Genomic DNA, 24,320 nt, shown 5'->3' with positions numbered 1-24,320 from the left:
CCATACCTTCTTTTCTCCAAGTTAATCATCTCCCTTCAACTGCTCCATCCTATGGTATAGTTCCAAGATATTTCATTTGCCTACTTGTTCCATGGCTTCTGCTCATCGAGGTCTTCCCCTAAGATGTGCTTTTTAGGTCTGATTTTGGACACAAAATCAAATGTGATCCCCACAGGGCAAGTTCTCCTTAGATTGCTAATGATTGCCAATTCAGATCCATTAGGACAACCATGAGAGGTAGGGAGTGCCAGAATCTGTATCGCTTTTTTTCAAAGCAATGAGATTAAGTGATTTGTCCAAGGTCACACAGCTAGGGGGCTGAGGTCACATTTGAACTCAGGTCTACCTGATTCCAGGGCTGGCACTCTATCCACTGTGCCCCCTAACTGCCCCATCTGAATCACTTTTAAAGATGAAAAAACAAATCCTGAGAGCTGTGGAGTCATTTTTCTACACAATTTGTTAGTTAGGAAGTGGCATTTGACCTTGGATCTTTTGATTTCAAGTGTGACTTTTTTCATTTTCTCCTCATCTTCTAATTATTCATTTTTTAAAAATATCAGAAGACCAAAGGCAGCTTGAAGTGTTTTAAAGGGAGATTTAGTCTAACCAGGTGTGATTGATTCAAACCACTGTATCATAGAGAGATCTCTTAGATGAAGAGATAGATTTGAAATCTCAAGATGAGATTTTGTTTACTTTGTTTACTAATTGTGAGATCATGCACAAATCATCTTCATTTTCTGTATCTCTTATGTAGGGGAAGAATTAGTCTAAATAATCCCTACGGTCCCTTTTTTTCTTTTTTTAAAATTTTATTTATTTAAGGCAATGGAGTTGAGTGCCTTGCCCAAGGTTACACAGGTAATTATTAAGTGTCTGAGATCAGATTTGAACTCAGGTACTCCTGACTCCAGGGCCAGTGCTCTATCCACTGTACCACCTAGCTGCCTCCCCTATAGTCCCTTTCAATTCTAAATCCTATGAATACATAGGCAGCACAAGAATATTGCAAATGGCTTCTTTCTCTCCAATGGTATTGATCTGAAATGGATCAGAGGCAGGGTTTGTGCTTCAGGAAAATATGCTGTTTAGTTGGAGATAATCTTTGACCAACCCTGACCGTGTCTGGTGGTGCATACCTGATTGTAATGCATCATGTTCAGAACTGGATCCTTCCAATCAAATGCTTGCAACCTTCTAGAAGTGAAGATCTAGAATAAAAGAGAAAAAGAATTCTCCAGTTCACAAACATAGAAGAGTTAGTGCAAGATGGAGAGTTGACTTCCAAATCAAGAAAACATGGATGAGGGGTAGCTAGGTGTCATAGTGAATAGAGTACCAGCCTTCCTGGAGTCAGGAGGACTTGAACTCAAATCCAGCCTCAGATATTCTAGCTGTGTGACCTTGGGCAAGTCACTTTACCCCACTGTCTTGCTAAAAAGAAAAAAAAGAAAAAGAAAGAAAACATGAGTTAATGTCCCATGACTGGCATTAACTGTTCCATGAGTCCAAACTCCTAATAGTCATGTGTCAACCTGCAATGGGAGAAGGCCTTTCTTCACTGAATTTCTTATACTAGTAAAATCACAGCCTAGACCTCATTCCTCTACTATTAAATAGGCATGGAAATTCCATCTCCACAAACCATAAAGAAACACAGACCAAAGGATCCAATCTTAGAATATCATCAAGTAAAGAAAAATTATTTGAGGCAAGACAGTAGTGTTCATACCTGAGAGACCACTGGGCCAAGGAGAACAAATGTAGGTTATATTCTTTTTTTTTTTTAGGGTTGGTTTTTTTTTTTTTTAGTTTTTGCAAGGCAATGGAGTTAAGTGGCCTGCTCATGGCCACGCAGCTAGGTCATTATTAAGTGTCTGAGGCCAGATTTGAACTCAGAGATTCCTGACTCCAGGGCTGGTGTTCTATCCACTGCACCACCTACCCACCCCAGGTTATATTCTTCATCAGTAAAATTGTTCCTACCAGAATCATACTCTACTGCTAGTATATTTATTTATTTATTTAGATTGATCGATCGATCGATAGATAGATAGGTGTGTGTGTGTGTGTGTGTGTGTGTGTGTGTGTGTGTGTGTGTTGGGGGGGCGGTTCTTTTGTTGAATCTTCATCCATTTCAATCCCACCTACCATGGGCACTCCTTAAGACTGCTTCTTGGGCTCTCTTCTCTTCTCTTCAGTCTATACAAAGTGATCTCATTAGCCTCAGTTGGTTCAATTAATATCTCTACACAAATGGTGTCCAGGTCTTAATATCTTAGCATCTGCTCTCCCTACTAATCTACAGTTATACAAATTCAACTTCCAGATTCTTCTAGAATTTGATGTCATGGAGAGATCTTAAGCTCAATAAATCCAAAACAACTCAATACCTTTTCCCTCCAGTTCTTCCCCTCTTCTTGACTTCCCTCTTCCTTTTGAGGGTGCCACCATCTTCCCAGTTGATTAGGCTCACCACCTTGGTATCATGCTTGAATCCTCATTCTAATCCCACATATCATGACCATTAGTAAACTTCATTCCATTCTCTGCCTCTGTGCCTTTGAATAAGTGTTCAACTTTCCCTCGCCAAAGTCACCAATGACCAGTTGCCAACTAGTGGCATTTTCTCAAGCTTGATCTTCTTTGACCCACCTCCAAAATATCTCTCCTATAAGTCCCCTTCTCTCCACTGATACAACCACCACCCTAGTTCAGTCTTTGCTCATTTTCTTGCTTATCACACTAAAATAGCTTTCTAACTTGTTCCTATACCTCGTCTCCTCTGACCCCATTTCTACTGTATCCGTCTTTAAGCTGCCAATATGAGTTTTCTAAAAACGGTAGCTCTGACTTATTATTCTCCCTGCCCAATCAACTGTAGTAGCTTCCTATTTCTTGGATCAAATATAAATTGCTTTGTTTAACATTAAAATGTTTTCATAACCTAGTCCTCTCTCATCTTTCTAGCATTCTTATACCTACTTCCACACACACCACACTGATCCAGTGACACTGGACCAGGACTCTTCCTCATCCTTGACACAACATGCCTTTCATGCCCTACATGAAGGCTATCTTGCTTCACTGGATACTCTCCCTCTTCACATTCACCTCCTTCCTGGTCTTCTTTGGGGCTTGGCCCCCAAATTATCTTCTGATGGTGACCTGCAACAGGAGGTGACTTCTTTCAGCTAAGCTACATCAACAGTGTTAAATTTTTTGTAGAGATTTAGATATTGGTATATTGTCTCCCTTTTCAGGCTCTCAGTTCCTTGGGGGAAAGGAACTATTGGGCATTTTTCTGGAATACCCTAGTACTTAGCCCTATACTTAGCACATTGGTTGTTGTGCAACAACCTTCAACTGGTTGTTGACATCACTAAGCTCGAATCAAGTTGCAGTGTGTAGGCTGCTTAGACATCTACAATACAACACAAACTCAAAATGCTCTACCTCAGGTGGGGCACAAATAGTCTCTATGAACTTTGGGAGGAGATTCTCTAAATTTGCATATATAGTGATTCTTTTAAGGTGCTTATAGAGCACAGCCTTTCTCTGGTGAGGGTATGCCATGCTGGGCAGTCCTGCACCAGTGTCTCTCATGTCATGCAATCACTTCCAAAGTTCTTGAAACCTTGAAAGTGTCCTTGAATCAGTTTTCCTGACCACCATAAGAACATTTGCTCTATGGGGATTCTCCATAAATTATCTCTTACACAAGAGAGCATTCAACATTCCAACAACATAGCCAAACCACTGAAGTCCTCTCTGAAGTAAAGTAATGGCAGCTTCATTCAAAAAAGGTCCTCAGTGTTTGTTTTCCTGCCAGATGACATTTAGAACCTTCCTAAGACTGTTCAAATGAAAGCAATCCTGCACTCCTCTAAGCTTCACCTTGTAATTTACTTTTGATGGAGTTAAATGCTGCCCTGTTAGAAATGAATGAACTATCCTGTTGGTAAACTATGGAGTTCTCCTTTTTCATTGAGCAATTTCTATATTTCTCCATTATCTTAAAATATCATTTCCCATTATCAAACCAGTCTTGATATCTGTGAGTGTTCTGACCCAAAAGTGTAAATATCTTCTGGTCTACAAAATCTCTTTTTTTTAAGGTTTTTGCAAGGCAAATGGGGTTAAGTGGCTTGCCCAAGGCCACACAGCTAAGTAATTATAAGTGTCTGAGACCGGATTTGAACCCAGGTACTCCTGACTCCAAGGCCGGTGCTTTATCCACTGTGCCACCTAGCCGCCCCCCACAAAATCTCTTAAAGCTGTCTGTTCCTTTACTGCGCCACTGTTTTCAACTATGTGCTGGTTGAACTTTCTCTCCAAGCTATCAGGAAACTGATACCATTCAGAGAAGCCACTAATCTGTTGACATAAGGTCTTCCAGTAGTCATTCTGCCTTAAGGCTGCCTCTTTGCTTAGATATTAATTTTTTAGCTTGGAGAGGATAAGTCTAGGCTCAGTCCTGCACAATGCATCACACATAGCCTTCATCACCTGCACATATTTTCTGTCTCTTCTCCTTACCATCACGTAATCTATATTCTAATGTTTACTACCAGGGTGTATCCATGAAGTTTTATTGCATTTAGGTAAATGAAAGACATTGTTGACTATGAGAATATCATGAGAGGCCCAAGTTTTCAGTAGTAAGTGAAACTATTGCTGTTTCTTACTCCTTTTCTCCCAAGGACTCCCTGTCTTGTCTGGTGTTTGTGTCAACTCTAGCATGCTGTCCCAGAATTGTAAGCTTATCTTGTTTTGGCATATTGATGATGAAGGTCTCCAAGTCTCCATAAAATTTTTTTGATCTCATCAGGGCTCATTATGGTCAGAACATAGGCACTAATGATGGTGGCATAGCATTTTCTTGCAAATGTCAATCTCATTATGTCTGTCATTCACTCTGCTAGGTGGCACAGTTGATAGAACACTTATCTTGGAATCAGGAGAATGGAAGTTCAAATCCAACCCAATTATTAGCTGTGTGACCTTGGACAAGTCACTTAACCTTGATTGCTTCATATCCAGGGCCATCTGTAGTCATCCTGATTCAGATCTGACCACTGGACCCAGATAGTTCTGGAGGATGAAGTGAGACTGATGACTTAGTCCAGCATCCCCTCATTCAAATCCAGTTCATTTGCCTGTCATGGCATCACTTTCCTGTTGTCATGGTCTTCTTTGAGAAGGAAGGACAAACATCAACATCGTCATTATCATAAGATAGGTAAAAAGAACAAAACAGTATGGGTGATGTCTTTTAATTCATGCATAAATTGGATTTAAGGGAGGCAGAGCTGCACAAAGTTGTGTCTCACTCTCTCTTCCAGAGTCGGCACAGGTTAGTGGCAGGACAAAAATCGAGAAGACTAATGATGGCTCAGATGAAGAGGATGACATTGGCATCTTGGGCAAATAACCAAGCTCTAAGCACTCCACAGAGTCTGCTTCAGCATAGAAGCACACAGAAAGTGTTTAATAAATGTCTCACCTGGCTGACCACTTTTTCTGGAATGTTCTATATCCTTGCTCTCTTCCCCCACCTCTGCCTTTAAGGAATACAACTCCAGGGTCACCTCTAGCATGAGGCTTTTATTGATTCCCCCAGTTCTTCAGCCTGTTTTCCTCTTGAAATTACATTGTTTTTATAAACTTTCTATTTGCAGACTTATGTAGATATTCTATCTCCCAGTAGAAAGCAAACTTCTTGAGGGCAGGCCTTTGTCAGACTTTTTATGGCTAATATAAATACTTTGTATCCTTAATACTTTGCACAGTGCCTAGGATCCTTAAGAAATTTCATATAGAATTGAATTAAATCTAGTAAAACCCTCTCACATAAAAAAAATATTCCAATGTCTTTTAAACACCATATTTCTTGAGGTAGTCTCTGACATTCAATCCCATTTTGCAAATAGAAAAATAGATCAGCAGAACAACCTCTAACACTTCCTAGCTGGGTTTAGATAAACAAAAGACAGTGTTGACCATGAGAATATCATGAGATATCCTTCTAGTGATACTTGCTGCTCCAACTCTGTTCCTCCCAAGGATTCTCTAACTTGTCATAGTCTGAGTCCACTCTAGCATGAAAATCACCCAGCCTTCTAAGCTTTTCTTCCTTTGGCACAATGACGATGATGAGGGTCTCCAAGTCTCCGTAAAATTTCTTTGATCTCATTAAGTCAAATGCTCCCCTCTTTGACACTGTACATAGTATTCTGCCATCATGGACTCTGACCCTTTAACTGAGAAGAGGGAAGGTTTCAGCTGTTTTCTGAAGCTTCCACCTCCTCTCCTCATAGTATAGAGGAGACAACTGGAGCTTAGAGAGAGAGAGAGAGAGAAACATCACTGAGCTATTAAAGTAGATAACTAAGATTGGATAATAATAATGTTACAGATAAGTTTTTCCTTTTTTAGTCTTGTAATGTGGGTAATGTAATTATTATTATTATTACTCCCATTTTATAGTTGAAGAAAGATTGAGAGAGGGTTTCTAAGGTGTTCCTACCACATTCCTGTTTTTGGTTTTGGTTTTTTGCAAGGCAATGGGGTTAAGTGATTTGCCCAAGGTCACAAATCTAAGTAAATATTGTCTGAGGATTTGAATTCAGATCCTCCTGACTCCAGGGCCAGTGCTCTATCCACTGTGCCACCTAGCCGACCTGCATATAAATACTTATTAAGACAACTTTGAGGGTGGCTAGGTGACACAGTGGATAGAGCACCGGCTCTGAAGTCAGGAGTACCTGAGTTCAAATTCAGCCTCAGACACTTCACAATGACCTCGCTGGCCTTGGGCAAGTCACTTAACCCCATTGCCTTGCAAAAAAAAGACAATTTTGAGTTAGTAGCATTATCTGAAACCCCAGTTTTGTGGATGAATAAGCTGAGTTTCAAAGATTGATATTATCCCTTCTTCATGAAGGCTTCTTGAGGAATCTAGGGCAGGAGGAGGGGTCTGAGGAATAAGTACTCTGGGATGGGTACCTGTGACCAGTGGACCAGATTCTGGATAGACATTCCACCAGGATAATTGGCTATATAGACATCCAAGCGACTCTGGAAAAGAAAGATGTATCTTTATCTCATTTGATTACAAGTTGCCAACCTGTTTGATTTATTGGAAGAAGCTCTAATTTAAGGGTTTAATTAACTACCCCAGTCCTTCATTTTACAGAGAAGTAAAGAGAGGAATAGAGATGAGAAATTATTTGTCCGAGACCACATAAATACTAAGTAATAGAGATGTGATCAATAGGATCCTGATTTAGAAGCAACTAGGGCTTTGGAGATGATCAAATTCAGGGGTTCTCTGAGCCTCCTTACCTTATAGACTTCTTGAGCAAACTGGTGCAATCTATCGATTTCTCACAGTAATGTATTTAAATATACAAAATAAAATATGTGGTATTAAAAAGGGAAATTATATTGGAAAAACAATTATCAAAAAAAAATTAAGCTTGTCAAACACTTCTGATCTAATCCAATGTCTTCACAGTTTGCAGATGAGGAAATTGAGGCTCATTGAGACAAAATAACCTGCTACAAATTGCAGAGATAATAAATAATAGGGTAGGGAATTGTAGAATCATGGATTTAGAGATGGGAAAATGAAATGTGATATCAACAGAAAGCTGAACTTTGAGGAGACAAAAAAGGAGAAAATGTGGGGAGAAATTGAATTAAACTAATTTGAATTGAAATGATGCTAAATCATCACACCCTCCATAGGTTCTCATTATTCTGGGTCTTGCTTTTCAACCTTTCAACAAAGTTCAGCCTGCTGCACCTTGGAGAAGTCTCGTTATGCCCATTTATATGCTTGTGGTTGTGAGTTCAACCAGTGTTAACGATTTCAATGTGGAAACTTCTACTTATTTCAAAGAAATTCAGGCAAAAGGTGAGACTTCTGTTTGTTTTTGACTTCTGCAAGGCAATGGGGTTAAGTGGCTTGTCCAAGGTCACACAGCTAGGTCATTATTAAGTGTCTGAGGTTAGATTTGACCTCAGGACCTCCTGATTCTAGAACCAGTGCCCTATCCACTGCACCTCCAGCCACCCCTGAAAGTGATTTCTGACAACTCCGTTGAGCAGGATTGGGGTTTGGGTTGGAACTTTCCTAATACAGTAGTGGTTGACCTCTCCCTAAGATCATCTCCCTGTTATTTATCCAACTTTACAGTAGCAAAATTTCCCTGAAATCACTCTCCCAATTTTCTTAGGCACTTGGGCGGTGGGCAACTGGCGACTCCTGATGGAAACTGCAGGCTGATAAAGAGCAAACAGTCTGGAAGAACAGCTGTTTTCAAGTAGAAGGACTACCTTAATTTAGAATGGATTTCCCCTTTTGGAGGTCCCAAAGCAGAGGCTGGAAGGCCATTTGTTAAGTGGGGAACTTGTTTAGCTGTGAACTGACCCAGAAAGCTTAGAGGTCTCTAATAAACTTAAGGGCCTGTGATTTCATTATCATAAGAGGGGAAGGTACAAAGGCGAAGTCTGGGGAGAGATAGAATGTCATCCAAGGGCTTCCCCATTCAGTGGGTGGGGTCTTATCACCAAAAGTTGGGCCACTAAGTTTTGAAGTTCTAGGTGACATAAAGATAGCTGCCTGAATTATCTTGATCAAGCTACGCTTTCTAGATCTCAGCTTCCTTATCTCAAACATGAACAGGGTAGAGCTCCATGAATCCTTCCATCTCTACATCTATGAGCCCACAGCTGATGTCAGACAAGTTAATTCATTTCCCTGGACCTCAGTTTCCTTTATTATTATCAAATGAAGAGGTTGGACTTGATGACTTCCAAGGTCCCTTCAAACAGTAAATCTTTCATTCCATCTAGTAAAACCTGTCTAATCGGTTTAGAGTTGCCCTCTCCTCTATGAAAACAGCTTTTGTTGATGATGATGATGATGATGATGATGATGATGATGATGATGATATTTTTGGATGTATTGAATGAAAGGAGAAAATTAGTTCCAACTATCATTTCCAGATAATTCCAGCACAGGTAAAGAAGAGAGCTTGTCCCTCCCCCCTCTCCCAGAAGAAGACGACTCCACATACCTCATTTAAGTTCTTGTGGCCCGGCCCATATCTGATAAAGAATATGCTTTCACACAGCTGGTGAAAAATTGGGACGTGGCAAACTTTGGTTGCCAGGAATTCATTCAACTTGGTATGTGAAAAAATATCTCTTTTGTGAAACAGAGTCTGCCAAAGGAATGACAAGCAGATTAAAACTTTGATTTTTAAAAAGACATTAATTATGTATTTTCTGCCTGTTAGACACTGTGCCTGGAAATGGACATCATTTTAATAATTCAGATTAAATTTGACAGTGTATCATAGGCACATCACCTCCCCTGCTGGGAAGCTAAACATTTCTAGGACACCTCTGGGAGAAAATGGGGAGGGCGTGCTTTCCAAGTAGGGGGTAGTCTGGGCAAAGTCACACTGGTAGGAGATGGAATATTGTAAATGAGGAAAATCAAGTTAGCCCAACTTCTCTGAAAAATATCTGAAAGAGTAATGGAGAAGAGGGAGGAAATAAGCATTTATTGAGTGCCTACTGTGTCCTAAACACATGCTAAGTGCTTTATCATTATTCTTCTTGCTATTTACAATAGAGGAAACTGAGGTGGATACATATTAAATGACTTTCTGAGAGTCACAAGTGTCTAAAACTGAATTTGAACTCAGATCTTCCTGATTCCAGGCACAGAGCTCTATCCACTTCATCCTCTAGGTGCCAGGGAATAAATCTGGAAATAGAGATTGGAGATATTGTGAAGGTTTCAAGCAGTAAACAGAGATGTTTGTGTTTGATCATAGAGGCAAGAGAGAGTCAATAGCTTCTCGAGCAGAGATGGAACATGTTCATCCCTCTCTTCTAGGAATCTCAATTTAGCAGCTTAGTAGATACAGATGAAATTAGTTGAGGGGAGATCTTTACAGTTTCATCTTTTTGATTCACTTCTATTGTGGCTTGACACTAACAGCTTTAAGTGTGAATGGGAGTCTTGAGTTAAATAAAATGACGAAGTAGATTGCTTTGGCAGTCTCATTCATCCTTTCATTTTCTGCCACTCCTTCTTAAATTTTTAAGTGGCTGGAAGCGATTTATGAGTTTAACTCTGTGTGATTATGTACACCTTAATAAAAGATATTCATTGTTTCTAGAGATTAAAGTGGGTTTTTGAGAGTATCTGGTATAATTACTGCATTTTACAGAATGAGGATAAAGGAGAACTGCCTTGCCTTAATTCACACAAGAAATAAGCAGCATCACACCCTTTGCCAAAATAAGGATTTAGACATAAAGGGTCAATTAAGAAATGAAGAAATAATTTATCTATAAGATTTTTGGAAAGGGGAAAAGTTTATGGCCAAACAAGAGATAGAGAACATTATAAATTGCAAAACGAATGATTTTGACTACATTAAATTATAAAGCTTTTGCACAAACAAAACCAATGTTGCCAATATTAAAAGGAATGCAGAAAACTGAAAAATAATTTTCACAAATAATGTTTTGGATAAAGGATTCATTTCTAAAATATATAAAGAACTGAGTCAAATTTAAAAGAATACAAGTCATTCTCTAATTGATGAATGGTCAAAGGACACAAACAGGCAGCTTTTAGATGAAGAAATTAAAGGGGATCCATAGTCATATGAACAAATACTCCAAATTATTATTGATTAGAGAATTGCATACTAAAACAACAAAATTACTCTATCAGAATAACTAAGATGACAAAAAAGAGAAATAACCAATGTTGGATAGAGCGTGGGAAAACTGGCTCACTAATATCCTCTTGGTGGAGATGTGAACTGATCCAACTTTTCTATAATGCAATTTGGAATTATGCCTAAGGGTGATAAAATTGTGTATGCTCTTTGATCTAGCAATACACTACTAGCTCTGTGTCCCAAAGAGATCATAAAAAAGGGGGAAAGACCCACATGTACAAAAATATTTATAGCAGCTCTTTTTGTAGTGGTAAAGGATTGGAAATAGAGGGAATGCCTGAGCACTTTATGGCATATGAATGTTATGGAGTACTATTGCTCTCTAAAAAATCATAAGTGTTTGGACTTTAGAAAAACCTGGACAGATTTGAATGAAATGATACAGAGTGAAATGAACAGAACCAGGAGAACATGGTGCACATTAATAGCAACATTTTGAGATTGATCAACTATGATGGATGTAGCTCCTATCAACATCTCAGCAATCAAAATCAATCCTGACGGACCTGTTAAGGAAAATGACATCTATATCCAGAAAAGCAAGAAAAATATCCATACTTATGGAGTAAGAATGCAGAGCAAAGCATACTATGTCCACTGTTTAGAATTTCTTTTATGTTTTTTCTTTCTTTGTTATTTTTCCCCTTAGCTCTTTATGACATGATATATACATGTACAACTTTTACCAGTTTGAAACTATGGGGAGGGGGGAAGAAGGTAAGATGATAGAAAAATGTGGAATCCATAAACTTGCAAATGGATGAATTTTGGAAACCAATGTCATAATGTCTTTACTCCAGTAACTGAATTGGTTTTCTGTTTCTGTCTTCCAGTGGTTGGTACAAAGCCAAAGTTCAGTAAATTCTTGTTGTCTTTAAAAGTGTACAAGGATGAAAAGTATACACTCTCAGGGTAGAGAAGGAGTATTTAAGTCTTAGAGATTGGGGGAGAGGTATTGGTTGAGCCCTCCTCTATTTTAAAACCCTCAGAGGAAGATGTCTTTGGATTTTAACTTTGACTTCCCTCTCACCAGTGGAACTGCTGCTCAATTTTCTATGGTCCTGACTAACCTGGCCTCTGAGCTCAACAATCATGGGAATATTTCTCCTGAGGGAGACTTTCCTTACTCAAGAGGGATGATATTCAGGCTCTTAACAATAATGTTAATCATATTGTATTCTTCTATATTATATAATGCTCTACATTGTGTAATGCAGAACAGAAATCCATACACAACATTCACCAATCTGACTGAGGCCTTTGATACTATCAGTCATAAAGACTTGTGGAAGATCAGGGCAAAATTTTGTTGCCTGGAGGAGTTAATCTGTACTGTACACCAATGCTAGGATGGCATGCTTGCCCACGTTCTGGATAACAGACTATATGCTCTTTTCCAGTCATGGATGAGCTAAATTAGGTTGTGAACTTGCTCCCATGCTTTTTAAGTATGATTTCTTTCAGTGATGTCAGACATATTTAACAAGGATGAAAATGGAATCAGATCCGCTACTGCATTGATAGTAAATTATTTAACTTGAAAAGGCTACAAGCCAAGGTTAAAGCAGAGGGAGAGTTAGAACATGACGTTTGTTTGCAGATGATCTTGGATTCAGTGCAGCCTCTGAGGCTGAGATGCAACGTATCTATTCTCTGTCACTTTTGGTCTTATAATTTAACACCAATAAAACAGAAGTTCTTCACCCCCAGTACCACACCCTCTAAATCTGGAATCATCAATGATAGCAAATGGAGAAATTTTAAATGTTGTGGACAAGTTCACTTACCTTGGTTATACTTTACAGTGATGTCTACAAAGATGATGAGGTTGATGCATACATTTCCAGAGCTAGCTCAGTGATTGTTAGGCTCCAAAGAAGAGTGTGGGAGAAGCGAGATATTAGGCTGCCTACCACACTGAATGTCTCCAAAGCCTTTGTGCTGACCCCATTGTTACATACCTAACTCTTGTATAGTATATCCTGGCAATGGCAGGAAATTGAAACTCTTCTAATTGAATTGTCTTAGGAAGATTCTGGATATTACCTGACTGGATACTGAGGTTTTTTCCCTTGAGTTGAGTTGTTGAACACTCAAAGTCTACACAAATGCAATTCTGATGGACTAGACACATTGTTCGAATGCTCAGCATGTTTGCTTAAAAAACTAGTTTACAGAAGGTTCCCACAAGACAAGTGCTCATATGGAGGTCAGAAGAAGCAATATAAGAATACTCTCAAACATCTCTCTAAAGAATTTTGGAATTGATTGTGACATATGGAAAGCACAGGCATAGGACCGCTTAGCATAGTGTGCCTGCATCTAAGAAAGGATGGTACCCTATGAGCAAAGCAGAATTGTAGCTCAAAAACACAACAACAAGAAAAAATTCACAAATGTAGAAACATCTCCATTTGAAAAGTTCACATGTGCCCAAACTGGAGTAGAATTTTTCAAGCTTGAATTGATTTGATCAGGCATGGTAGGAGACACTGTACCTTGAACTTGACTTAGTTATGTCTTTTTGATTTTCTGAGCATAAAGAAAAACAATTCATTATAATGTCACATCATAACATAAAACATCATCTGCCTTTGCAAAACTCTTGCCCTCCCTCCCTCCTACCAATACAGTTTTTTCTGGAATTTGTTTAAGCATCGATGTTGGTTTTAACTATGGGAACTCTCCTGACTCTCCTGCCCCAGGATCTCCAAATTTTATGGACTTCTCAAGAACAGAATCGACTGGTGTCTATTGACCATGAAGGAGGAATATATTGGGTAAGGGAGGAGGGCATTTGAGATGGAACCTGAGAGAGCCTCTTAACCTTAATAGAGAGTGAATAAAAAAGGTGAAGCCTTCATCTTATTTTCCCTTTGTGTGCTTGGAACCACTCACTAGCTGACTGAGCCAAGTGGTGTAACTTGATCCAAGGACTGATAATGTTTCTTTCTCCTTTAGAGATGCAACGTTTCCTGGAACTCAGAATCTATGCATTGGGTGATCTGTTGAATACTTTGTTCATGGAGTTTCTGGTGTGGGTAGAGGGAGGCAAGCTTATCTAATTAGGCCAAAGGCAAAAATGATTAGATCAGAAGACTTGGGTAAAGCAATAACAACATTTGTTGCTCTGATGATGTTCCGACTAGGGAGGTACAAAAAGTCAAAGCAGTGGGAGGAGTTCAGGATTTAGGAGGCAAGTTATGGTCCACAAAGGTTAGGATAAATGGATTCAGAGCTAGGGAGACACACACAAAAAAGCTCAGTGCATTAAGTCGTCATGGAACCCCAGTCTTCAGAGCTGGGAGGGACCATAGAGGTATCTAACCCAACCTATACTTCACCAAGAATTTCCTCTATAGCATTTCTGCAACTCTCTGCACTAGACATTGCCCTCCAGCCCTGCTGGAGCACCCCAGACCATCAGTCCCACAGCCAAAGTCTCTGTGCCCCAGTTGGCTCTTAGACCACAGTCAATGCCTCCGAGACTGATCCTAGGTTAGCAGGCTCTCTACTCTCTGCCCCTGGGTCACCCATGATCCCCAAAGATAAACCTTGAGGTAGATGTTCTCCTAGCTCCTTGTTCTGGGTTATGTAGGTCACATTTCTGTTAAAAGGTTTGTTTCATATTATATATGAGGGAAGATTAGGAGACCTTAGGACAGTGCCTGTCTTCTCTCTTGGCCAGAAGTCCTGATAGTCCTCTATAGCATTTCTATGAAGTGGGCATCTGGTCTTTGCTGGCAGGTTTTAGGAGCTCCTAAAGCAGCTCTTTTCACTGTGGGGCATAGACTCAATTATTAGGGAGCTGAAATTTGCCTCCTTTGAAGTTCTGCCCATTCTTCCTAGCCTTGCCCTCTGGGACCAAGGGAAACACATAGAATTCCCTTTCTTCATTTCTTTTCAAATATTTCACATCTTTCCTATGTCTTTTTTTTTCCCCTTCAAACTCAATATCTCCAGGTCTTTCCACTGATTCTCATTTGGTAAAGTCCAGACAATCAGAACCATGATGGCTTCTGGAAGTGGAGGATTCCAATGAGAAATGTGATCAAATTCAAACTCAAACAGGAAACAGGAATGCATCTAGGCTTATGTCTCTGAGACCCCATAGCACAAGGGAATGCACTCCAGATGTAAGCCAAAAGACATGGGCTCTACTCCATTCAGCTAAATGAGTAATCATTAACTTCCTACTCGGTAGGAGCAATGAATCTCAGCTTTGCAATTTACTACATTTGTGCATTCTTAGCCAGTCGCTCCTTTCTCTGGATCTTAGTTTCTTTCACTGTAACAATATGGAATCGGGCTAAGTCTATGATTCCAGGAAGTCTAGAATCAGAGGAGGAAAAGTATCCCACTATTTTTGAGGCAAGATCCCATTCTTGAAGGTAAGATTGGTGTCTCTTTTTGCCTTTGTCCCTCTCACAGTGCATGGAACAGAGAAGGCATTCAAAAAAGGCTTTTTTGATGGAGTGTTTGAGCTGGACATAATTAAGGTTTCCAATCATTAGTAAAAAAGAAATTGTAGCTGGCAGAGTCACCAGGAATTCATTTATTCATTCCAAGCAAATATAATGAAGTACTAAATACAGAACCCTGTGGTGGGTTATAATATCAATATAAAGTTTCTATAAGACATAATACCCACCTTCTCATAAGTGTGAATTTGCAGTCTAATGGATAATGAAGGTGTCTCCTGAATCTCTCAAAATCCTGGACAGAGGTAGCAAAGTATACAGCAGTGTGTGTTTGTGTGTGTGTGTGTGTGTGTGTGTGTGTGTATAATATATACACATATATATGTAGAATTGATATAATGTATAGAGTAGGAAGCTGCCTGCATTACATTGTTCTAAAGAAACAGAAAGACCCATAAATTTATCTATCAACTGATATACCTTTAAGACTTTGAAATTCCCTATTAAAATGCAAATGTGAAAATGCAAATGTGATACTGAAATCCACCATAACTTAACCCAGGAACACTCTTTAATCTGAGTTTTATCTGACAGCTTTCTAATTCTCAAATTAGATACTTTTATTTTTTAGGGTTTTTTTTTCAAGGCAAATGGGGTTAAATGACTTGCCCAAGGCCACACAGCTAGGTAATTATTAAATCTCTGAGACCAGATTTGAACTCAGGCACTCCTGACTCCAGGGCCGGTGCTTTACCCACTACACCACGTAGCCACCCCACAGATTAGATACTTTTGAATGATAAGACATGCACAGGAGGAAAAGAGATTGGGGTGAATAGGCAGAAGTTAAGTGACTTGATCTGGATGGGACACTAATGTACCAGGGTCAGGAATGGGGAGCAAATGGAAGAGGTGAAGATTGAAAGAAGGAAAAGGAGGGTTACTACAAATAAGGTCAGGATTTCAGAACAGCAAGAGTCTTGGAAGGTCAACTGGGTTCCTTCCCTCATTGAGAAGAGTCTATGATGTCCAGGAGAGATATGAATTTCTGTTCTGCTCCTGTCATTCCATCTGGAATTGTCAAGCAACAAAGACCATGTCGACTATTCCTTGACCCTTTCTGAAGTCACATCAACTCTTGGGTAGATGATCAGTTTATTAAGGAGGATTCTGACAAGAATCTTACCAGCAGTGACTAAGAGAGAAACCCCATTTGTGATTGTCAGAGATCGACCTATTTCTTTTTCTTTTATAGAGATGGAAAATGGAGCTATCCATGAACTGAGGAATAACCTCCTCTTTCAATATGTCCTAGAGGAGTTCAGTTAGTATTGTACAAACACTGGGTTCCCTACTTTATAAATGTCAGCTAGAAGAGAATCGTCACCAGGTACCTTACCACACTAGAGAAACCTTAATAGCATTCAAAAACTTTTCTTCAGTTGGAAGTTTGGTTAAAGAGGAATTTGCTTCAACCTAAGGTATATAGTCAATGACTTCCATATTGGTTGATGACAGCCTTCTGAGAATGCTATGGAATTGTTTAGTCCACCTCTCAAGATCATTTCCTATCACTAATCAGTGTGATTCCATCAGCACTGAGTAGATAAAGTATACCTTAGGTCTTTGATTCATAAATAGTCTTCAGGTAATCACAAAAATGCTTTGGATTGTTATTATCAGTTTAAAGTTGATTTCATCTGTCTTCTTATTGAGACAAGAATCCTACATCTCTCAAAACTTTGTATCTGGTTTGGAGATAGTATTGTGACTAAGGACTGATGAATACCTCCTGGACCCTCCTTCCTGCCTACATGGTGTCATCTAGGGTTTTTGTTCCTTGGGTCATTACTGATTTCACATCTGGGAATCACATACCTTCAATAGTGACTCCAGGAAGGGGAACAGTTTTGTCGGAGGAGTTTTAACATGATTTATTAAACCAACAGGAGCCAAGCCAAAAAACATCTTGATTCTTTGAGCCAGGTTTGGATTGGTAGAGAATGATACAAAAGCTGGAAGAGAACAAGAGACTCATTGCTGAACTGTTCTTGGTTAAGGTTAAATACATGCTGCACAATAAAGGGCAAATCGAAAGTAGCAGGAAAAGAATTCCAGAGAAAGGAGGAAAGCATAGCATTTTCTTTGGCTGCCTTGTAAAGTCTAGGGACCTTTTTTCAGAATCATGTTTATCATGTTTTAAAATATACAAAACAGATACATAGGATGGAAAAGGAAACCAGTTTTGTTAAAATAAAGATGTAATTTTCCCCAATTAAGTTTGCAAATTTGTAATCTATCTATAGTGGACTCTAAGTTAAGAATCCCTAGCCTAGAGTAAAATGAGGTTCAGAGAGGGCAGCAATTTGCCCAAAGGCACACAGCTATTGATTAGGTGTGTTTAAATCACAGATGATAGAAAAGTGGAAAGGAAGGTTGACCTCATTTTATTTAATTTTTTTAAATTTCTAAGTAATCTCCACAGGGAAGGAAGATTCAAGAAGAAATGAAAAATTTGTCCAAGGGTCTATGGAGTAATCTGAACTTTTATTTTTATAATTCTAAGGAAATAAAAAGGTTTAATGAACTGTTGCTGGAACTCCTGTAAATGATGAATGAACAAGGATTGCTTCTCAATTTTCCCTGAGACTTCAGGCCCATCACTGTTATTTGTGGTTTTGAGGTCAACCAACATTTTAGGAATCTACTCTCAACATTTCAAAAGCAATTTTCAGTTTTCATTTATTTCCATCTCTTGCAATAAAGGATTTTAATGTAAAGGAAATGGGCCAAGTTCAGCTTAGGGAAAGGGATCAACTCACAAAACCATCAGTTACACTGAGATAATTCCAGATGTCCTGGGTCCTGGAGAGATTGGTGGGGAGTCTTCATGGGAAAGAAGAGTTAGCCCAATATGACTTGGAGGATATGTCAGAGATAGAAGGGGTTTCAGAGTCCCCTTTATCCAAGAGGGATATGAATAAGAATTTCTTCTACTATAGGCCTAACAAATGATCATCTGACTTTTGTTTGAAGGCCTCCAATGAGGAGTTTGAATAGCTTGATGTAGCCCATTGGAAAGTTCAAGTTTATAGAAATTCTTGACATATATCATGCCAGAATCTGTCTTTCTGAGAATTCTTTCCCTGGCTCCTAGGTCTGTCCTCCATGAAAAAGGAGATCAAATCTAACCCCCTTTCATATGATAATGCTTTAAATATTCCTTTCTTTGACTCCCCATCACTTAGCATGGTGTCCAGGACATAAGAAGCATTCAATTAGTGCTTGTGGATTGGTTGACTGTGGACTGGCTGACTGAAAGCCATCTTGTATTTCCTAAGTCTCTTCTTCAAACTCAACACTCAAGGGGCAGCTAGCTGGTGCTCTGGATAGAGCACCAGCCCTGGAGACAGGAGGACCTGAGGTCAAATCTGACCTCAGACACTTAATAATTACTTAGCTGTGTGACCTTGGGCAAGTCACTTAGCAAAAAAAAAAACAACCCCAAAACAAAAACAAACTCAGCACTCTAAATGCCTTCAATGCTCTTTCCTAAGGGAAGATTTTGTTGAATAAAAGGAAGACAAAGGGTGAAAAAAATCATGAAGATACAGATGGGAGGACCAGAGAGAAAAGAGCTGCTCAGATAAATAATGAGAAGACACTGCTTTTTGACAACAGTTCAAAGGAAAACATACTGACTGGGGTCCAAATAGACAATAATGCATTGTTTTCTGTCACTGATTTACATATCTCAGTGTTTATGGGTTTGAAAGATATAATTTAAAAACTATTAATCAGAAAACTATTTGGGGAATGTGAGAACTTGTCCATTGTTGGTTTGTAGGAAAACAGGTAGGATTATGGACTCAACCTAAGTTGGAGATGAGTCATAACTCTTGAGGAAGCTCCAATTCAAGGTATTAAAAACCAATTGAGTTAGAATCAGAAAAATGAGACCTATGCAGATTAGAGACTTGTCTCTGCTGCTTGAAAGAAGCATGGAAAAGGAGAATCAGAAGATTAGAGAAATTTCTGGTGGAGATCTGACTATAAAACTAGACAGCTACTGAAGAAGCTAACTAGAGGAAGCAGAACGCTCCTTCTATATGAAGAGCTGATTTCATTGCCTGAGCTGCTTTAATATTTTTTTTAGCATCGTTTACAATTTAAGAATCCTCTAAGGATCAACAAATGCCACAATGGACCTGACCAATCAGGCCAGTTCCCAGATTGGAGGTGAGAGTGGTTGGGAGCTTACTGGAGAAGCAGAATTTTCTTGCTGCATTCACTTGCATGTCTTTATTTCTATTTAGTGTCATCTATAGCCTGTAATGAAAAATATTTTTGCTAGCTGTCCCCAAGATCTCTCCTTATTTAGACCTCCTAGTTTCTTTCAAGTTCCAACTAAAGTCTCACCTTCTTCACTTAATGATAGTACCTTCCCTCTATTTATTATTTCCAATTTATCCTGTCCAGTTTGTATACTCATAACTGAACTCCTTGTGAACTCCTTGAGAACCAGGACTTTCTTTATAACCCCCCACCACCCAGGACCTAGCACAATGCCTAATACATAGTAGGCTCTCAGTCAATGCTTGTTGGATGACATAGATGAATGTTTTCAGAGATCAGAAAAGAGATCTGAAAAGCTTTGAAGGTCTCAGGCATAAGGGAACTTCTTGGCAATGAAATTCCTGCTTCAATGTCCAGACTCAGGGCTACTGTTTCACTGAATGAGTGTAATACTTTGCTTTATGAAAATCTTGGCCCCCTGTTCCACAACTTGAGAGTAAGAAACTTCATTCACAGGGCAGCTAGGTAGTAAGAGGATAGAATACCAGCCCTGGAATCAGAAGGAACCCAGTTCAAATCTGATCTCACACTTAATGATTACTCAGCTGTGTGACCTTGGGCAAGTCCCTTAACCCCATTACCTAATAAAAACAAAAAAACCCCAAAGAAACAAAAAAAGAAACTTCATGGGGCAGCTAGGTGGCATGTGGATAAAGTACCAGCCTTGGAGTCAGGGCTTAATAATTGGAGTCAGACACTTAATAATGACCTAGCTGTGTGGCCTTGGGCAAGCCACTTAACCCCATTGCCTTGCAAAAAAATAAAAAACCTAAAAAAAAAAAGAAACTTCATCCAACAGAACTACTGCTCCTAAAAAGAGAACTCCTGAGAAGAGCAGCTACCCTAAAAAAGAACACCAGCACTCAAACCAGTCACCATGATTTGTGTCTATTGAAAGCAACATATTCAAAGGCGACACCAACAGGGTGAATGAAGGAGTAATGGCCCCACTCATTGTGCTGAAGAAATTTAGAATGTAGAGCTCAGAGGTGAACTGAATGCAACTGTCTTATGCTTATCCTAAAATTTCCATATCAGATGCTAAAGCAGGTTCTAGTTGAACCTCCTCAAGCTTACTTTTGGGATTCAATCCAGGAATGGTAGTCCCTTGTGTCCAACCCAAACCTCATCCAGAGGATTGCCCAGAGAGGGCAAAGACCAGTTGTCACCCAATGCCCTCATATCCCTCTTAACCTGCACATACCAATGGTAGTACCCTGGGAATGGCCCACATAATACAATTGATTCTGTCTGGTTTTCTTCAAAATAAAATTGATTGTGGCAGGGAGATCATAGTTAGCCATTTCATCAAAACTGCCAAAGAAAGAAAGAAATGAAGCTGGATTACATTACATGTCTGCTCTTAAATGAACATTTACAGATAGACGCACACATTTCTATGGGCACTGGAGTAGATCCCTGCTTCCTTAGTCTCCTTTGGAGACTGTTGTCAGGATTAACCTTAAACATCTTTTAGGATCCAACTGTCTAGTGGAGAGTCCTTCTTAGCCCAGTTTACTGCTCCCCCAAAGAGCAAATGCTCTGTCCTCATTCTCTCTTGCCCCTGCCTTTGAGAGTCCAAGGTCACTCCTCTGTGAGGAGGCATCAGAGAAGTAGAGATGACAACCTTTAGTTTTTGTGAAATATTATGATTTTTAAAAATTTGACCTGAAACTGCCCTAGGGTCAGAGGCTCTCAGTGAGTTAATACCTCCTCTCAAGTCAGATCAATAACAGCCTTATTATTGATAGGTAGAGTGCAGTCAAGTCTTTTAAGAGTAAAATTTTGCAAGGTCAAAGTTGATATCTCCTCAAATGAGAGAAGTGACTCACCCAGGGTCACACAATCAGTATGTGTTCAGGCAGGACTTTGTGAGTCTCGGCTACTATGCTAGGCTTCCTCTCATGACTACTAAGATGTTCTTCATTTGGCGAGGCTGGGGGCTGGGCTGGGGACTCAGATTTTCAGTATTTTGTAAACTGGGATTTCATTTTATGTTGTTTGCAAAGATATCAGGATCATACAGTTAGTAAGTGTTAATTGTCTATAGTCAAATTGAACTCAGGTGCTCCTGACTGCAGGGCTGGTGCCCCAGTCCCTGTGCCTAGATTTCATTATATTTAGTTGCCTATATAATCCTGCATATTTTATGTATTTAAAAACATAATTCTCACAAGAGTTTCAAAGGTTTTAACAATCTAAAATGGTATATAAGATGCCCACACCACAAGTAGACTTAAGATTAAGAGTCCCTGCTCAAAACTTTGGGCCGACCTTTCTAGATATCTGTGCTTGGTGACCTCCTAGAGATTCAGACACTAAAATTATATACCGTAAGAAGCTCAACTGGATTGTAAGCTCCATGAGAGAGATCAGGAGTTTCTCATTGATCTCGTTTCTCTGTCTACCTCCCTAGCCTGGAAAGGCACCCTGCCTTCAGTAGGCTCTTAACATTGAGGGGATCAGACTATAGGAAAAGCAAGAAACTATTTTTGGACAGAAGAATCCTCCAGATCACAATTTTGGTCAAATCATGTCATTTTTAAGAGGCATAATTTCCCTTGTCTTTATTTGTGAAATTTTCTGGCAAAGTTGACCCAAACATGATGTTTGGTGCTTTCCCTTTGGAAATATTATGCATGTGAATTGTTCCTACCTGAAGCCCAGGTCCAGGGACCTGGAGCAAAAGCTTTATCTCTCTTTGAAGCTAAGCTCACAATGGAACATAACCTTCTGGGCAGAAGGAGTCCAGGGAGAGTGGCCTTGAACTCTCCTCCTGCCCACATTTATTATGTCCTTACATGTGTCAGGGTATTTGGTTGTGCGCCCTAATAAGTCAGGGAAGCCCAAATATATGTTAGGTCCTGATAGATCTTTCAAGAATCTGTGGCTGGCACAGGGGGTCCCCACTACTTGTCTTTGCAAAGAGCTCCTGAGGAAAACAATGGAAAGAATGTAGCATTTGAAGGAAGATGACTTGAACTGAAATCTGGCCTCTACTATAGCAGCTGTGTGGCCTTGGATGAGTCGTCCCTTATTGGGCTTCAGCTTCCTCATTTATAAGATAAAGTTTAGATCAGATGATCTTTAAGCTCCTACGGAGCCTCCTCGTTCAGCCCCTACTTCTCTTTTATACCTTGCCAACTTCCTACACATCTTCACCTGGGTGCCCCACGGACATCACAAAGTCAACGTGACTAAGACAGAACTCATTACATTGTACTTCCCCAGGAGTGATATCCTGGATCCCAGAAAGTCTGCTAACATTCCATTTCAGACTAGTCATTTGTCCTTAATGGAATCTGTTGTCTGATTAGAGGTCAGAAAGACCTCATAAGAAGGTACATTCATGGCTGTAAGTCAATAAAGGTATAATAAGGTGGCTATCCCATGCCCTGATGCTGAACCACTCCTAGACAGGTTACACTTCCTAACTCAATTGTCCTGGATTCTGGGGAATTTAGATTTGGAAAAGAGAATTTTGAAAGTCCCTTAGGTTCCCTCACCTCCATCTTGATTGTGAAAATAGAGGCCATCCTTTGCAAACTCCCTCTTCTCCCCAATTCCATTCCAGTTCCCCTAGCTGGGGATCCCCCATTCTCTCCCCCTTTGATCCATTTGTACATGAAGAGCTGACCATTTTCTTTGCTAAGGCGCCTACTGTGTGGCTTGTCCTCTCTCCATATCCCTTCTTGCTCATCTTCATTCTCTCCTTATCAAGTGGTTACTCCTTTTTCACTTAAACACATGCTCTGCCTCTGGTCTCTCCTCCCTAAAAATGTATTCAGCATTTCTTCAACTTGCTGTCCCATGTTTTTTCTCTCTTTCCCAGTCAAACTACCAGAAAAGATAGGTTATCATCTCCTCCATTTCTATATGCCACTACTTACTTCTCACTTCATGAATCTTGAATTTATCTTGGAGAACCGTAAGTCTGTGTGTGTGTGTGTGTGTTTATAGCAGTGACCTCATCACTCCGTCAAAAGTCTTTCTCTAGGGCTAGTTTTTGCTCACTCCTGATACTTCAAAACCTTTTTGTTGTACAGTCTGTGCCTCTAAGACACTAATAAGAACCTAAAAGGAAGAGGGAGGCTGACAATCTCATTTTTCTGGTTTTAGTAAGGGAGTAGAGATTATATAAATAAGAACTGGAAATGGTCTTGAAGACCATAATACTCAATTTCATATTTTTGCAATGAAGGAAACTGAGGGTCAGAAAAGGTAAGTGACTAATCCAAGATCACACATGAGTATTGGAATCTAGGTTCGGATTCAGCCTCCAATCTAGATTTATCCCCCAGGACCCTGGGTATTGGGGGACATTCTTTCATGGAGAAGGAATGCAAAAAGAAAATGATCTTAGTTGGGGAAAACTAAGGAAAAATCACATTGTGAGTCATTGCCTTGCTACCTGAAAGTCCAGAACTCTTCTGAGTCTGGAGATAAGGTCATGTGTCTTCGAGACCAGGTGTTTCCTCGGCTGTTCCCCAGCCACACGTCGCAGCCAGCATCGGCCAGAACATAAGCCAGGCTGTTTGAGGGCAGGTTGGCAATCCAGTTAATAGCAGTTGCAGTCAAGCCATGTTGCAAATACACAACAGGACGAGAGGAAGCTGTACAAAAGAAGAGAAGCAAAGTCAAATGACCAAGATCTAGACCACCTTCATGGACCCCCTCAAAACTGATTCCTGGGGCAGCTAGGTGGAACAATAGATAGAGCACCGGCCCTGGAGTCAGGAAGACCTGAGTTCAAATCCAGCCTCAG

General features: G+C 39.8%; 1 protein-coding gene across 4 annotated transcripts in view; it reads right to left on the bottom strand.

The window, feature by feature from the left end:
• Nucleotides 1-24,320, bottom strand: part of LOC141520601 (lipase member K-like) — a 51,341-nt gene that overhangs the window by 4,848 nt on the left and 22,173 nt on the right. For all 4 annotated transcript variants that reach the window (XM_074232241.1, XM_074232245.1, XM_074232243.1 and 1 more), the window contains exons 4-9: nucleotides 23,967-24,168; nucleotides 20,760-20,869; nucleotides 17,078-17,214; nucleotides 9,090-9,236; nucleotides 7,012-7,083; nucleotides 1,143-1,214 (exon numbers count right to left, since the gene is read on the bottom strand). In XM_074232241.1, coding sequence (XP_074088342.1) covers nucleotides 1,143-1,214; nucleotides 7,012-7,083; nucleotides 9,090-9,236; nucleotides 17,078-17,214; nucleotides 20,760-20,869; nucleotides 23,967-24,168 — 740 coding nt within the window. The remainder of the gene's footprint in view (nucleotides 1-1,142; nucleotides 1,215-7,011; nucleotides 7,084-9,089; nucleotides 9,237-17,077; nucleotides 17,215-20,759; nucleotides 20,870-23,966; nucleotides 24,169-24,320) is intronic.

Source organism: Macrotis lagotis, chromosome 4 (genome assembly GCF_037893015.1).
Source record: "Macrotis lagotis isolate mMagLag1 chromosome 4, bilby.v1.9.chrom.fasta, whole genome shotgun sequence".
Classification (NCBI taxonomy): Eukaryota; Metazoa; Chordata; class Mammalia; order Peramelemorphia; family Peramelidae; genus Macrotis; species Macrotis lagotis.
The sequence above is the reverse complement of the archived record's forward strand: the minus strand, read 5'-3'. Positions and strand labels throughout refer to the sequence as shown.